Below are 16,832 nucleotides of genomic sequence, written 5' to 3' on the forward strand. Positions count from 1 at the left end.
TTCTGTTGGGTAATGATGAAATGCTGCATTATAGCCCTGTTCCACCAAACAAGCTCTGTTCCTTGAACCAGATCTGTTCTTGGAACTTTGGGGCTATCTAGCAAATCAGCCCAAGTTTCTACCCCTTTTAAGTAGAACCATTGAAATTAAGGATGGATGGAAGGATTAAGGAAGGGAAAATTATTACTTGCAAGACTCTCCTGTCTCTTCTCTCTATCCAATCTGTGCAATATGACATGCCCACTGATTCATTGGGGTTTTCACTTAAAGTCAAGAAAAAAAATATATTTTTGGTCAAAATACTCCAATCAGTTTCAAATTAAGGGTGCAAACTGGAAGTGAAATCATTTAAAGTTAGTGGAAAAGAGTTATCAGGGTTGATTTCCTGGAGGTCCTCTTTAATATTACACACACTGGTATCGCTCTGCACACAAAATGCGTTTTCAAAATCAACATTTAAAAATCATAATACATTTAATGTTGTTTTCTACTTTTATTGAATTCATTTTTTTAACCAACATCAGTCCTAAAAATAAATATTAAATATTCATTCATTTTCTGAATTTTAATCCTTTGAGTGACAGGTTTTTGTCATGATGCCACTTTTTTTGTTTTTAAACACAAGAAGTTAATTACTTTCAATATACAAGGTACAAGGTAACTACATGCAATAGTAGATTTTTTATCATCACAGCCTGGGTAATGTTAATGATTTACAGCAACATTGATTATGAAAGTGCACCTAGTGTAAATAGCATGTGTTTTCTCCATGTGCCAAATATGGTAAAAACATCACCAGGTGGAAAACAGTAAAAATGGCAAATTCCAGTATGAAAGTAACAATTTTGTTTCCACAGTGTATTTTAGACTTATTTTTAAAACTGAGCCAGAAATTCCAATATTAACAAAAATAGGCAGTCTTGCCAAAAATTTATGTACAGCCAAATCCAGCAAAATTATCAAGAAATAAAATATGAAAAGTGCATGAAGTGCACCAAACAGTCCCTAAGGGTTAAGTCAGGTCAATTTTATTTATACAGCCCAATATTATAAAACATCATTTGCCTCAGAGGACTTTACAACATACAACATCCCAGAGCAGTGGAGGGTTTCACAACAAGGCACACAAGAGCTTGATCTCCTGGCTTGGGAACTAGTTGAAGTTCAATCATTATTTGGCCCAAGTCTGGCCATTTGCAAACATCTAATATGGCGTGTTTTAGACAATGATTCATGCTTAATGCAAAATATGAGATGACGTCATTTTGTCTTGCATACCCGTGTGACGGGGACATTACAGCAAGCACAAACCTAGCTTAGAGAGCACTATTGAGGCATTTTGGAAAACAACCAATATGGCGTCATCTGACATGAAACTTTTTTGTCGAAGTACTATTTTCAAAGTCGTACACAAAAAAGGCTACATCACAGCTAATCCCTGTCTGTTTAACTCTGTTCATCGCTAAGTGCCACATGTTTCATCACACTGATTGGTTGTAGTTTTATTCAAATGTGTCATTTTGATTTAATAGTGATATTGATAGCCATCAATAATGCCCTGTGGAAATTGAAAATCAACAGAGCGATTCCAGACTAAGGCCACATTCAGATGAGTATGGCCCTACTAAAAACAGAAAGATCTTTCCTTTGTGTTTAAAAAAAAAATCTGTGTTCATATGACAACATTGTAAAAATGATCCTTGTGTACATGGATCTGCAAAAACAACTGAAAACACTGTTGTATGCATGCCAGGCAAGGATGGGGGTCTAACTTTGTAATGACACACCACAGAAGAACAACATGTGCATGCGCAAAGTGATGTCACCGTTTTCACAGGATACACACACTCTGGAACCTGGTTTCAAAAATTTGCATTTTCAGGCCCCCAAAACGCTGTCATCCTGTGAATGAAAGGCCAAACTGCAACAAAAGAAATGACACATGTAAATGGTCCCTAACTTATATTTGCGATTTGGTTTAATGATATCAAGCTACTGACCCTCAAGTGACAGTAAAAATCTTGATCTTTGATCAATGACTCAGTCAGGTACCTAAGGCAAAAATATAAACCTGGACCTCTCTCTCTCTTTGCCTGCTTTTTTCCAGCCCAAATAGTGCCTGCCCATTTACAACTCTTAAATCTGCCCAAAATGCTGATTTGCAGGCTCAAATGATAAATCCTTAGTTTACAAATCAAATAGCAACAGTTTAAAGAAAAAATACAGCTACAAAGTATAATTTACTAAAGATTTAGACTTTAAGCCCACTTTTGAAGATTACAGTGAGTTGTTTTTTCTGTTTTGGAGTTTCAATAAATGTCCATCAGCCGTCCTAAAACTTCAGCACAGCTTGGCTCAATCAAGCCCGGTGCAGAAATGAAACGACTGAGTCCAAACTGGACTGCAAACTCTGCTGGCAGTTAGTGTTACATAAATGCTTGAAATGAACTGTGGGCTAAAGTGTCAGATTGAAATCCTTCAGTGGGGTATGCAGCCCCGCAGGCTTCCAGCTCCACTGAGCGGCACACGCTTCACTCCAAAGCAGGTGTGCGTCGCTGCTCTCAGCTGGGTTCCAGGCCAATAACGTCATACTATGCTAAGCTACGGCTAAGCACCAGGATCCCCCGCTTAGGCCCTGGAGGGCCAGCAGCCAGGCGCCAGGGCTATTTATACCGTGAGGCAAAGCTGCACAGAGACCAGCTTTAGCTCGCTGCTCTCTTTCATCGTGTGGGCAGAAGGTGAGTCAGATGCTGGCGTCTGCCTGCCAGAGCCACATGGCATTCATTCCTGCCTGTTGGGATTGGGAATCCTTAGACATGGCAGCGACTGATCCCATTCTGCAAAGTCGTCCCCAAGACCTGAATCATGCAGCGTCAAACTGAACGGTATTAACAGGATGTCCCCTTTTTATTTTTAAGACATTTTCACCACACATTATGTGATGCAACATAGGAACTAAAGTAATTGATGACATTTTAACTCTTTGAAACCAGGAGCAGAATCACTTACACAAATATTTTAACCTTTGAGCCCTGAACATAATGCAAATTCTTTCAAAAACATGAAAAAAGCAGTGAGCATTTTAGTAATAAATGTTTCAGAAATTGGTAGATTTAGAAAATTATTTTTAAAAAGCGAAGTAAACATGTTGAGGGACCAAAAAAAGGGGGGCTGGGGGACTATATTTATAATTATAATAATTATATATATTTAAAATGATGCTACAATATCATTATAATTTTTAAAGCACACTGTTTTCAGGTCATTTTTAAATCTTCTTTATTTTTTCTTTCTTTCATTTATTTAAAACATTGCAGATAATTTTTGTTTTTACTTAATTTTTTTTTCATTTTTGGATCATTTCTTCATTCTTGCTTATTGCCTTCTTCCTATGTTTTTGAAAGAAATTGAGCCAGTGTGTTTTTTTTCAAAGTCATACCACTAAAAAAAAGTGAGAAGTATAAGAAAATTACTTGAAAATTAGTGTAAATAGTAAAATGTTAAAAAAAAAAAAAAACACGGAAATGACCCAACAGGCTCAAAAAATCCTGATATTTTTGTAATATGATTTTAAATATGTAATTATGATTATTATAAATACAGTTTTCCAAATTTTTCCTAGACAATTTTCAAAGGCTACTAATCTCTTGCAATTTGTGAAACCAACCTTACCAAGTTGCTCATTGCCTTTTTTCCAATGTTTCTAAAAGAAATTGCACCAATTTACTTAGCATTCAAAGGTGTAAATACCTGTAAAAGACATCTGAAAGCAGCACAAGGAAAGTGATGTCGCTCCAGGTTTCAAAGGGTTAAACTGAATCTCGTTGTGAGGCATATACTATGACATTATTCTCTATTTGACAAGCTGAAACCTCAGAGGTCCTTTCAGGATAGCACCGATCTGATACCGTCTCCTTGCTGAGGACATTTTCCTGCGAGCACTTTAAACCACACATTACTCCTCATCTCTTCCCACCCAGACGTTTGGCTGCACACCACCGTTTCCATTTCATGGTGTTGTTTAGTTAGCAGTATTTGTCTAAGCACTCTGGACTCACAGCAGGTTTTGGGTCACTTTTGTTTGCCTTCGCCTCTCAATTAAGGGCCATCATAATCTCAACTATTTCCCAGCTTTAGTCAAGTTAATTCACAAGATGTTTTTTGAGCTGTCTGTTTGTGCTTTGCAGCCCAAGAAGCCCATTAAGATGTAGCCAGCAAAATCTGGCAACCTCGTATGTCATTAGAAGTGTTTATACTTTGTTAATCCTATTTACCCAGCGTGGGACACACTGGAGACCTGAGAGCAAGACTCTCTCCGAGACAGGGGGGCAACATTCGTCTGTAAGAAAATTAAAGAAAAAGTATTTTTTCCAAAAAAACATACAAATTATAGATTTGTCTTGATGTAAGAATGTATCTTTACATAACTATCCATGGTGCACTGTCAGCAATATGTAAAGGTGCAGTGAGTCACTCGGTGAGGAAAATCTTCTGTAACCGGATTAAACCGGCTCTACTTATCCATATCTACAAAACCTCAGTGTGACTAACAGGATGTACTGTACCAATTGTCACCTGCATGAAAATATGATATTATGAAAATGAGGGAAATGTGCTTCAAAGTTCAAACATGGTGAATGTTGATTTTTTATATTTTATTACATTTTTTTAATATAATTATTGTAGATCTAAAAGGGGCAGTTTAGCCCAAAATTAAGAAACACATATTTTTCCTCTTACCTATGGTGCTATATATTAAACTAGATAGTTTTGGTGTGAGATATCAGCAGTAGAGATGTCTGCCTTCTCTCCAATATAATGGAACTAGATGGCAATTGGCTTGTGCTCAAAGTGTCAAAAAAATGAATTTGAAAAAATCAACAACAAAGTCTCTTTGCAGAAATCATGATCCAGTTACTCAAGATAATCCACAGACTTTGCTGTGAGCAGTTTTATGTAGGAGCTTATTTAAAAATATTAGATAATGGTAAATGTCTTTTTCATGCAATTCTAAGTATAAGAATTAGACATCATGAGTCAAGTTCATATTTGTTATCCATTTCTAATGTGTTTTGGGCTCAGCTCCTCACATGCTGATGACTCAACATTTTATCTAATTTAGCCATAGAAACAGTAAAGTTGAAGGTTTAAAGTTTTTCAGGTTGCTGAGGTGATACGAAACAGGACAGAGAAACCTTAAACCGCTGACTCACATTAAGTCTTTAATCAACAGCAGTAATCCTGCCAGCATGTTGCTTTCGAGGAGCAGGAAATTAGGCTGATTATGTTCCTCACAGCAAAGGCGAACCTGCAGTGACTCTTGGATATTGTCCAAACCAAATCTTTAATGAGCTCCTGATCTTCTCTCTCTCTGTCTGTTTCTCTGTCTCTCTTTCTGTTTTTCTGTGTCTCTCTGTCAGGTCCACAAGTTCAACAAGGAGGACAGATGCAGCGGGGAACATTCTCAGTCAGGTAACTGATCATACCACATTTTCTTCATTGGACAGGTGTTTTTGGTGTTTTGTTTGATTTTACAGAAATAGACATTAGGTCATTATACAATTATGCCCACTTTCTCTGTCCACTCAAGCCTACCCTCCACAACCTCCCTCTAACAGCATGATTTATACATGATTTAGATTAAGCTCTGATCTGTGATTGACGTACTGACGTAGCATTAAAATCAGAGCTATATATCATATCTTACATCGTATTGTGATATTATTTTAAAGCCATATCGCCCAGCCATATATCCTGTATACCACAGCAACATAATAAAATTCCTGAAATTCAGTTATGGCTTTTGGTTTTTGGTGTGCCACCACAACATTTTCAGGGGCCCCATCTGGCCACCCCTATGACACATTTTTTGGGGCACCACTGCAAGTAGCAAACATAATGTGTTTTCAGACAGATGGTTAGAATATGTGAATATCTTTTTGGAAATGTAATTTAATGTCCTCCTGGGTTTTTTTCAAAGATGGTTCAGTATTTATTTTTCAGAAAAAAATGGATGCTAACAGTAGCACTGTGGCTCTAATGTAATGATAATACATAATACCATTTTGCAGGCTAAAACTGGGGATTTAGAGGTGCTTCTGTCCCTCCATTCTAAACAAACTGTACATTTAATGTCCATGGCTTCCCTCTGCCCTCTCCACAGAGTGCCATTCTTTGCGTCATCGCGACAGGAGGAAAGATTCAATTGACGCTAGATCGCTCAGCTCTCGCAGCAGTGACGGTAAGACCATTCAAAGTGGATTGTCTTTATCTGAGCTCCAGTTTGAATGAACAGAGCTCCAGTTTGTGGCGCTCTGTGGGAAAGATGATGCAGGAAACGATGGGTAATAATGTAAAAGCAGGAACACAAAGGGAGAATGGGGCGCTGATTGGAGATGAGTCAGACTGTGTTATAGTTAACACTTGAACTAAAGAGATCCTAAAGAGAGATGTTGTGGGCTGATGACACTACCTCTCTCCTCAACTCACTGTGACACAGCTGCTGCTATTTTCAGGTACCTCAGTATCCTTAATTACTCTCATTGTAACATTTGCTCTCTATTTAAATGTACATTTTCTATCTGTCTTTTGCTTTGACGAGGGCTCACATTTCTGGACCATGTGATCTGTTTTCTTGCATGTGAATGTGTTTCTCACGTAACAGTGTTTGTCGGAGGAGCATATGGTTTCTTATTGTGTTGTCTTTTTTGCTGAAGGGCGACCTTACAGATGTGGTGTATTATTGTTTTTTATGCTATTCTGTTCATTGTTGAGAGCTTGAGGATGCAGACAAATTTCTGTTAAAAAGGGCAATAAAGTATCATCTTATCTTATCTTAGTTCCAGTATTATGATGTTAAATAATAGACTATATCAGCTGACAATCAATTGGATGCAAAAAAAACAACAAAACTTTTTTTTTTCAATTTGCAGCTCCCAGTTTACAGAATCGAAGATATTCCTCTGTTGCCAAGATTCACTCCATGACTATCGAGGCTCCCATCACAAAGGTACGTGGCTTTCAGCACTTGATCACTCTGCACATATCATGGACCAATCCATAAAAGAGCTATGGAAAAATTATTTGGATCAATGATTTTATTCATCAGATCCTGTTGGGGCACTTACAATAAGAGATAAAACGTAACAAATGACCACACAGATTTTCGATTATGTGCCCCTACTAAACAGAATAGATAGTCCATTAATGGTAAAAGCGCACTTTCGACAGTCTACATATGTTTTTTCCCCGTTAAAGTGAAAAAAAAGACAATTTGATATGTAATCGACAATGTCAGTAGCAACCGTTAATTTTCTTCTTCTTTTAAATTCATGTGTCCCTTCGTATCATTCTGTGTCACCTCTCTAAATTTTGAGTTTTTTTGCGGGTCTGAATGCAGCGCAGGCAGAGCTCTCATTAGGTTATTTTTTTCCTCAGCGGCAGTTTACGACTCATCGGGTCTAAAATTGATCTTTGGATCTGTTCAGAGCTGATCAGAATGGATTAATGGATGAGAGGATCAGCTGCTGCAAGTGAATGCAAACTGTTAGACCCAGCAGAATAAACGGTTAAGTTCTGCTGCTCCATTTGTGCCCATAGTACACTCTGCACTCTGACAGTGTGATGCAATAAATAACAGAAAAGGTATAAATTTCAACAATGCTCCCAATAAATGGTCCACCTCCAAAAATATAAACTCTTAATATAAATATAGACTTTCTTAATATAAACTCTTTTTGGCTGCAGATGTTTTAATCTTGGCAGGCAAATGAATGTGTGGGAAAAACACTTTAGGTGAAAAAACTTTAGGTCAAAGTTTAATTGTATTTCCACCTTCTTATATATACTCTGTAAAGTCTTAATTTCACTGTAGGTCCAATTGTCATGCTGTTTGTATTTCATGTTCTCTGTTGTTTACACAACTAACAGGTTTTTAAAAATGGTGGTTGCATGTGCATTGGCTTATGTTGGACCAGTAACAATGTCTGGACCAATCGCCACACACTTGCGTCGGTCATGGTTCCTCTTGTATGGAAAAATGAGCTATTCTGAAACTGGACCTGAAAAGGTTCTGTGTGTTCTATGAACTACAGCCGTTATTAGTTCTTGCTGTGCTGACACAACAAAAATGCCAGTCCAAAAACACATATTGTGTCTAAATTGTGGTTTTGTTTAATCATAAGTAGCAGGATTAGCAGTATCACCTTGGATTTACTGAAGTCACCACTGTATTTTTATCAACAAACATCCTAAAAATCTTAAAAATGTCTCACCCTGCCCAATTTTTATAATTTTAATGCATAAACAAAGGAATAACATTTAAGTTATACTGACAGCCTTTTATCAGAAAAGACAAAGAAAATGTTGTATTCTTGGTAATATACAGCTTTGTTAAAAATAATTGTCAGCAGTACTGCTTTTTCCATTAATGAACATCTTATGTCTCACTTGGTTGAGAATTTTTTAAAGAAAATATTACAAGTTGGTTCAGTGGGCCACCTAAAACCAAATTACATAAAACAAAGTTGGGGGTTTAATAAACTTCAACTGAGTGTAAAAACATCACAAGTTTCCTTCCAGTGACCAATTTTATTCTGAATCCTTAATGCAAGTTATGCCTTAAGTATTTTAAAACACAAATGTTTCTTCCAGTGCAGGACTCATTCCTCCACCAGCAGTCATCAGGTTTCACAAGTTGGATTTCTACCAAGAATGAAGTTTATTTCTGGCCCATAACCATCTTATTTCACATCAGCACATGCAAACCAGTTCATGCAGCACCTGAACTGTAACACAACATTGGTCCGTTCAGATTCAAGTCACATGTAAGTGCTTTAGAGTGTTATTCCAACACCACATAACCAGTATGTGGTCATTATAGCTACGAGTAGTTTAACTGAGCCAGTAATGGAGAGTTTGCCTCTTATGACTGTTAAGAGGTTGCATCGATTTGACATTTAAACTGACTTTCATGCTGCAGTCTTTATGCAAATCTATTTATGGAAGTCCCACGAAGCTGCAGTAGACAAATGTCTACACAACCCAAATCCAATCCTACATTCTGGGTTTTGTTGAGATGGTTCGTTTCAGTGCATTTCTTAACACTTAAGGAAAGGTCATTCATGGACAAATGTTAACAGGAATAAAAACTAAAGGGACAGTTTTGTTCATTCATTATGTCTAATTCTGTAATATATTTGCATGAAAAAAGACATTTACTGTCATCTGATTAAGAAAAATAGAAGTTGACTAGCCTATACTAAATAGACCCATGTGGGTCATCATTAGTGTATTATTTTTTGGGGATAGCTCACCCCAAATCAAAAATGAATGATTACCTGTAGTGCTATTTATCAGTCGAGATTGTTTTGGTGTGAGTTGTAGCGATGTCTGCCTTTTCTCCAATATCATGGAAATAGATGGCACTCGCCTTGTGGTGCTCAAAGCGCCAAAAAAATTAATTTGAAAAACTCAACAGCAATGTCTCTTTCCAGAAATCATGACTTGGTTACTCAAGATAATCCACAGACCTTGCTGTAAGCAGTTTCATGCAGGAACTATTTTCTTTCTACCAAACTACATCTGACAACTGTATCATGCGCAGAAAAAACATGCATCTTCTGCTAGCTTACCTAGCAATACTAAACTAGCTAACATTACAGCTCAGCAGAGGAGGAGGCCATTAATATTTACATGTTTAAAAAATGATTAATAAATCTACAAGGTACAAGGTCGTTTTTTTTGTCATTTTTTTAAAAGCAGTTCAAAAAATGAAAATTAAAATGTGTCCTTAATTCCTGCTACATCTTTTGGCATTGAAGGAGGAGTTTAGTACCTTGTACCTTGTAAAAAAAATAATAATAATAAAAATGTTTTTTAAACAAAAGATGCAGCAGGATCAAGGACACATCTTAATTTCATTTTTTTAAATTATGTTTAAAAAATGACCAATAAATCTACCTTGTACCTTGTAATGACCACAGACTTCTCATCCATGAGTTGATGCACTGTGCTCTGTGCGGTGATATAGTTGCCGGTTAAAGTTTAGTTTCAGTTTCATGTGGGAACTATACTCTTTCAACCAAACTACACCCACCTGCTGTATCACCCTGCAGAAGGAAGCATGCGTCTACTAATGGAGGAGAGGCTTGTGGCCATGACGGCACGAGATGCAAACATTAATGGTCATGCTTGACTGAGCTCTAATGTTAGCTATCTTAGTGGTGCTAGTAGATGCTTCCTTCTGCACGGTGATACAGCTGGCAGGACTAGATCAGTAGAAAGAATATATTTTGGAGTATCTATTTGCACCTGAGAAACTTTGCATCTATTTGGCTATTTACACCCATCCCTACAAATTGCCATTTTTCGCTTCATGCCGTGATTAGCTAGTACTCTAACTGTTAGGCCATCAAGACTGGAGTCAGTTAGGATTAGACCAAACACATCATTATTAAAGCCAGTATTAGCCAATATTTATATTTTCTGACATCAAAGTAGTACATTTGCGCAAAAGAATTGACAAATGTACTGTTTGAAAGTCAGGTGACATTGTATAGAGCATGTCACAGTCCATGGAGAGAGTAAGAAGGGACAGATGAATGGGTCAAGCATTGAACATTCACACAGGAAATTAGGTTCAAGTCCCATGTGGGTCATCATTAGTGTATTATTTTTAAACTTAGCTGACATATTATTTTCAGTTTTCTGGATGTACAAAGCTGCTATATGCACACAGTGTACATAAACTTTAGCAGAATAGTTTAATAGATCAATTCATGTTAACGTCATATTTCGAAGGATGCCCAAGAATATACACAAGCAGCATTGTTGGATACAGACTATTTAAATTGAGGTTGGTTTTTTTTAATGGGAAAAAAAGAATTATTACAGTAGATTTATGTATTTGCTTTTTTTTTTTTTTTGATGATCACAGCCTGGGATACGTCAATGATTTGCAGCCACATTGATTGTGACAATGCACTGAGTGAAAATAGCATGTATTTTCTCCATATGCCAAATATGGTAAAAATGATGTCAACAGGTGGTAACTTGCAAAATTGACAAATTCCAAGACAAAAGCCCAAAATGACACCTAGAAATAATACAATGCATGTTTTTATGCTTTGATGGCTGTGGGATCAAAAATTGCAGTTTGAATGGGTTTCAATGGAGCATTTTTTACACTAAACAATATGAATGTAACGATTTTGTTTCCACAGTGTATTTTAGACTTGTTGTAGGCGCTGAGCTATAAATTCACTGATTCAACTAAAATACACAATCTTGCCAAAATGTATGCCATATGCATGAACACAGCCAAGATTATCAAAAAAAGAAGAATGAAAAGCGTGTAAAATGCTCCAAACTAAGGGTTAATCAACAGCAGTAATCCCGATGAAGTGTCTTTAAAGCTTCCCAAACAAGAACTGTCTCTGGGCAAAGCCAAATGTTTTTTTTTTTTTCAAGATCATAATATAAAACTACATTTATCCCAAAGGAAGCACTTGAGCAGCAGTTGCAATACGAAGTTGGATGAGTGCAAATGCTCAAAATAGTTTGACATTCTGTGAATTCTCCATGACCCTGCTGTCATGACATGAAGTGTTTGGATTGCTGTAAGCAATAGTAAACGCAGGTCAAGCTTTAGGCTCGATCACACTTTAATACACAGTATACAGTACATCACATTGTCCCTGTCCTACTGCCGGTCCTGTGATGATCCTGTGTGTTAGATAAACTGCTCTTTTTTTTCAGCCATTTTACCCCTGAAAAGATTTCTCCAGCATCACATGCACATTTCCATGACACATGCACAAAGAAAGGAGCACTCTGTTTTACAGCATGTGTTGCAAAAGCCTCTTTGTGTGTGTTAGTATGTGGTTTTGCAGCAGATGTGAAGAGTTTTCTTTTTCCTCTTTCCCAGGTAATAAATATCATCAACGCAGCCCAGGAGAGCAGTCCAGTGACAGTGGCCGAGGCTCTGGATCGGGTGTTGGAGATCCTGAGAACCACCGAGCTCTACTCCCCTCAGCTCGCCTCCAAAGAAGATGACCCCCACACCAATGACCTAGTTGGGGGGCTCATGAGTGTAAGAGGCTGATATAAGATTTTGATTCCATTCATACAGAGTTGGAGCTCTTTATAAGGAGAAAGTTAGAAGTAGTCTTTTTTGTTTTTAAATCACATTGTAAAAATGTTCTTACCTCATGCATATAAAATGGAACATGCATTCTTGTTCAACCAAGAAATTCTTGGCTTCCAAACTCAAATCTGTATATTCAAAGTGCCAACAGAGTCTTTATTTATTTATTTGTTTTAAAATTTGTTGAATAAGACCAACTATGAGGTGAGTCATCATTCAGATGTTCATCTTTCTGCAAACAGAGTCGGCTTCGAGTTTTTAGATCCATCAGCCACCCATAAAATTGCAGAAAACTGGGGAAGACTTTTGCATCCCAATTTTACTTTTTCAATGCATATTTTTAAAATAATTACAGTTATAGCCTACAAATCCCATGGAAAGAAAAATACCAGCAATGCTTTGATCCTATTAACAGGTATTATGTGTGTATCAAAGCGTGAAAGAGTGTAGTTATATGCACATCATGTAGGTGCAAATCAGCATACATGCGGAGAAAGGTAACACCCACACACTTACTCCATGTCATACAAGTTTATTCAAGACAACATTTCCATCCTACTTGGATCTTCGTCAGGTCAAAATGTTTGAAAAGATGAATCCATACCTATATTAATACATAATGTGCGCCATTAGGCTGATGAGCTCTATGGTGGCAGGTGAACCATCTGAATCACTCAGGGTTGTAAAACAAGTGACAATTAACAATTCAATATATTAGATAGAAAATACAGAGAAAAAAATACATAGGGGGAGAAAAACAGTGATATCAAGGCCATATTATGAAACACCAAACATATCTCGTTTGATAAAATTCTACATATATTTTTATCACATGAGATATGTCCACTGAGACTCAAGGATGATCTGACCACTGACCTTTGTGGTTGAAGGTCCAAGGTTAAGGTCACTGTGACCTCATCTGTCACATTCTTGCGAACACAGTATTTCAAGAACACCTCAGTACATTTTTTTCAAATTAGGCACAAACATCCACTTGGACTCAGTGATGAGCTGATTAAATTTTGTTGGTCAAAGATCAAGATCACTGTGACCTCACGATTGTCTCATTCTTGTGAATTTGATGTCTCAAGAAGCCTTTAAGGGAATTTCTTCAAATTTTGCTCAAACGTCAGTTTGGATTCAGGAGTGAAATGATAAGAATTTCATGGTTGAATGTCAACGGTCACTGTTACCTCATTCTTGTGAAGTCTTACCTTGAAGGAATTTTTGTTAATTTGGCACAAACATCCACTAGGACTCAATGATGAACTGACTTGATTTTGGTGGTCAAAGGTCAAGGTCACTATGACCTTGCGTTTGTCTCATTCTGATGAATGTAATATCTCAAGAATGGCTTGAGGGAATTTCCTCAAATTTGGTACAAATATCTGATTGGACTCAAGGATGAAGTGGTTAGAAGTTGGTGTTCTTTATTTCTTAAGAAGAAACAAATGGACTTGCTACTGTGAGCCGCAGACATCAATAAAGCCGAGTGCTAAAATGTTTTTTATTTTGTGTGTCCATTGCACTTTGCTTACAACACATAAAATAATTACGGCTGTCTTAGAATTTACCAGTTTCTAAATGTTGTATTGCACAAAAAGAAATGAAGTTAGTGAACACTTAGTGTTTTTCTACAACTAATTAAAACACTTGTTGTTTTTATTTTTCTCTGCAGGATGGGCTGCGGAGACTCTCTGGGAATGAATATGTCTTCTGCAAAAGTAAGTCACAAAAAACTAGTGAATTATCACATTACATCATGCATCGACATAATATTAGCAGTAATACAGTATAATTACCTCATAAAGGCCCTGCTGACCCACAGTACTAACGCTCACTGTACAACTGATATGCTCTCATAATACATCATCATCATCAGTGGTTATGGAACATGAGGTCTGCTGCCTTATGAATAAATATTATTCAATTAGTACTTATAGTCATGATGAATGTGGCTATGTAGAGTGTGTTCTTCCATCTGAGTTTATTATGTAACCTCATTGTTATGATTAAAGTCAGAAGAGTACTTAAGTAAGAGATGATCTATATAAAGAGTCTTTTTCCGGGAAATTTTCTTCTTCATTAAGTTGGCAACGCCTCTTATCTCAGAGCTGCAGCCACTTCTCCTCTTTTAAGATGTTTTAAACAGTTTCATCACACACCTTCTCTGTGCCACAGTCTTACTGAGCCAAATTTACAAAGGTACACACTTAGCCAGTATGTCTGCACGTGTATTTAGATGTTAGAGAGCCAAGGCTGGTACAGACATTTGTTATTTAAACGCCAAATCCCACACAGAGCTGCCTCTCAGTTTGCCCCTTTTATGGTCAAACTACCTTGAAATGTGTGTGCACTTCTGTCTATCTGCTAGATATGAGCCAGAGCCAGCTGGCCATCCCGGTCACTCTGAATGACGTCCCTCCATCCATCGCCGAGATGCTGAATGATGAGGAGTGCTGGGAGTTCAACATCCTGGAGCTGGAGGCGGCGACACACAAGAGGTATGAAGATGGTGGCGACTGACAGTGTGGAGGAAAACTGCCAGTTTCTGAGATTCAGAAAAGGCATTGCATTGATTATTGCATGGTCATCCTTTAATTTAGTTATCACCTCAACAGTTATTTGAATTATTAAACATCACGCATCCTCAAAATTGGCACTTAAAATTGTCTTACCTTCAAAAATCCGGATAAATAAGAATAATGAAGGAAACCAAGTGTGTTGATGATCACAGTTTTTGTCACGTTTACCTAAACAAATAAAATAAAAGAGCATTAAAGGGTCATTTTTGAACTTGGATCTTATATCCCCATGTTTTGTGTCTACGTGTTAAGTGACAACTGGTGACAACATGAAAGACGGTGTCAGTGTACGTCCACTATAGGTGCTTGTTTTTGCCATCGACAGGCTCAGATTGTTACTCTAAGTGTCTGACAACATTATGGAAAGAATTCCTACAGAGATAGACCTTTGTTTTAAAGAGCAAGATCCTTTTTGATCTACCAGAAACACTCTTAAATCATTATTGCCAAACACACCAGACACCATTTAGGTAAACATAATCATAAAACAGACTTTGTTTAAAGTTGGCAGACACAATAAAGAATTCATAAAGGCTTTCTTGGTTTATCTTTCTATTGTTCCAAAAAATCACCAACTCTCATTTGGTTAAAATAATCCTTTAATTCACCCAGTTAGATGTTTATATATGATGGCTCTATAATGTTGTCAGATATTAATAATAACAATCTGAGCTGGCAAAAACAAGCACATTTAGTGGACCCACACTGATGTTTCCAATATGCCCAGAGTCGTTACATTGCAGCCTTTTTCACAGCTGTTGGCTGCAGCAGTCTCACATAATACTGGGCCAATTTAAAAAACTTGCCATCTCCATTAGTCACTTAAACACAAAAACACCAGAAAATGGGTCAAGGTAGAAGAATACCAAAGTAACCCTTTAAAGGAGAAGTTCAAAATTTAGGGAAATGCCTTCATTTGCTTTCTTGCTAAGAGTTAGATGAGAGAAACCACTGTCATATCTACATGGTGAATATGAAGCTTTAGTCAGAAGCTGCTCAATTTAGCATAAAGGCTGTTCTCATAGTTCTAAATTACTTCAGTGCAAATGTCAGTTAATGATACACTTGATTCACAGTAGTGGGAAAAAGACACTTAGCTTTATATCACAGTATACCACATGTGCAAAAAGATGAAGAGGCAGGAAGAGGGGATAACCAAGATGCCACAATGAAGCAAACAGAGTGGAACACAGAAGTATTGAGTGAAGTCTTTTGTGTGATCCTATGCAGACCTCTCACTTACCTCGGGCTGAAGATCTTCACAAGTTTTGGCGTGTGCGAGTTCCTGAACTGCTCAGAGGGCACACTGCGCTCCTGGCTGCAGCTCATGGAGGCCAGTTACCACTCCTCCAACTCCTACCACAACTCCACGCACGCCGCAGACGTGCTGCATGCCACGGCATACTTCCTTCGCAAAGAGAGAGTCAAGGTTAGAAGAAAAACATGTTTGTAATGAACTGATATGCAAAATGACTGTTTATATCAAAGGAAAGAGATCTATAAACATACATATGTTTCTTTCCTTTTTGTCACCAGTTAAAGAGCTATCTTTGCACAGTTTGTTTTCTGAAATGACTGAAATGGCAAAATTGTGATTTGTATTTATGGAGTCATATAAATGAAGCTGACTAGTCCTACATATCTTTTAACTAGAGCTTTGGATCTTTTCCAAAACCTGATTGGGTCTGACTCAACCCACCAGGTTCTGGCCAGGCCAGGCTGTTGTCTTTTGCTTGAATCGGGTCAAGTTCACTCCAATTTCCTGGTGTTTATTTATTCTAAATGTAGACCTTATAGTTTGTGTAATTTTATGAATAATGTATGGATTGCGTTGCCATCATACCATGCTATCTCTCAATAATGAGAAGAAATGTTATATAATATCTATTTAACCCTTTAACACCTGGATTGACATCAGTTTTCTTGTGCTGTGTTTAGATGCCTTTCACAAGCATATAATTATTTGGGAAATAAAAAAGAAAAACGCAATAAGCAACTTGGCAAGAAATGTCCTGCAAAAAAAGGTGATAAAAAAAAAAAAATCTGTTAGCTGGGGGGATTATCAGATATAACAAAAAAATTATATCTGATAATACCTGCCT

The 16,832-nt window shown here is 37.2% G+C and overlaps 1 protein-coding gene across 3 annotated transcripts in view; it reads left to right on the top strand.

The window, feature by feature from the left end:
* pde8b (phosphodiesterase 8B) overlaps window positions 1-16,832 on the top strand; it is a 103,828-nt gene that overhangs the window by 49,309 nt on the left and 37,687 nt on the right. For all 3 annotated transcript variants that reach the window (XM_088070799.1, XM_042508962.2, XM_088070800.1), the window contains exons 11-17: window positions 5,421-5,472; window positions 6,164-6,241; window positions 6,933-7,009; window positions 11,927-12,091; window positions 13,824-13,869; window positions 14,520-14,649; window positions 15,961-16,159. In XM_088070799.1, the coding sequence (XP_087926925.1) occupies window positions 5,421-5,472; window positions 6,164-6,241; window positions 6,933-7,009; window positions 11,927-12,091; window positions 13,824-13,869; window positions 14,520-14,649; window positions 15,961-16,159 (747 nt within the window). The remainder of the gene's footprint in view (window positions 1-5,420; window positions 5,473-6,163; window positions 6,242-6,932; window positions 7,010-11,926; window positions 12,092-13,823; window positions 13,870-14,519; window positions 14,650-15,960; window positions 16,160-16,832) is intronic.

The sequence above is a fragment of the Plectropomus leopardus genome, chromosome 20, assembly GCF_026936395.1.
Source record: "Plectropomus leopardus strain MGB_pleo_1.0 chromosome 20, ASM2693639v1, whole genome shotgun sequence".
NCBI lineage: Eukaryota > Metazoa > Chordata > Actinopteri > Perciformes > Serranidae > Plectropomus > Plectropomus leopardus.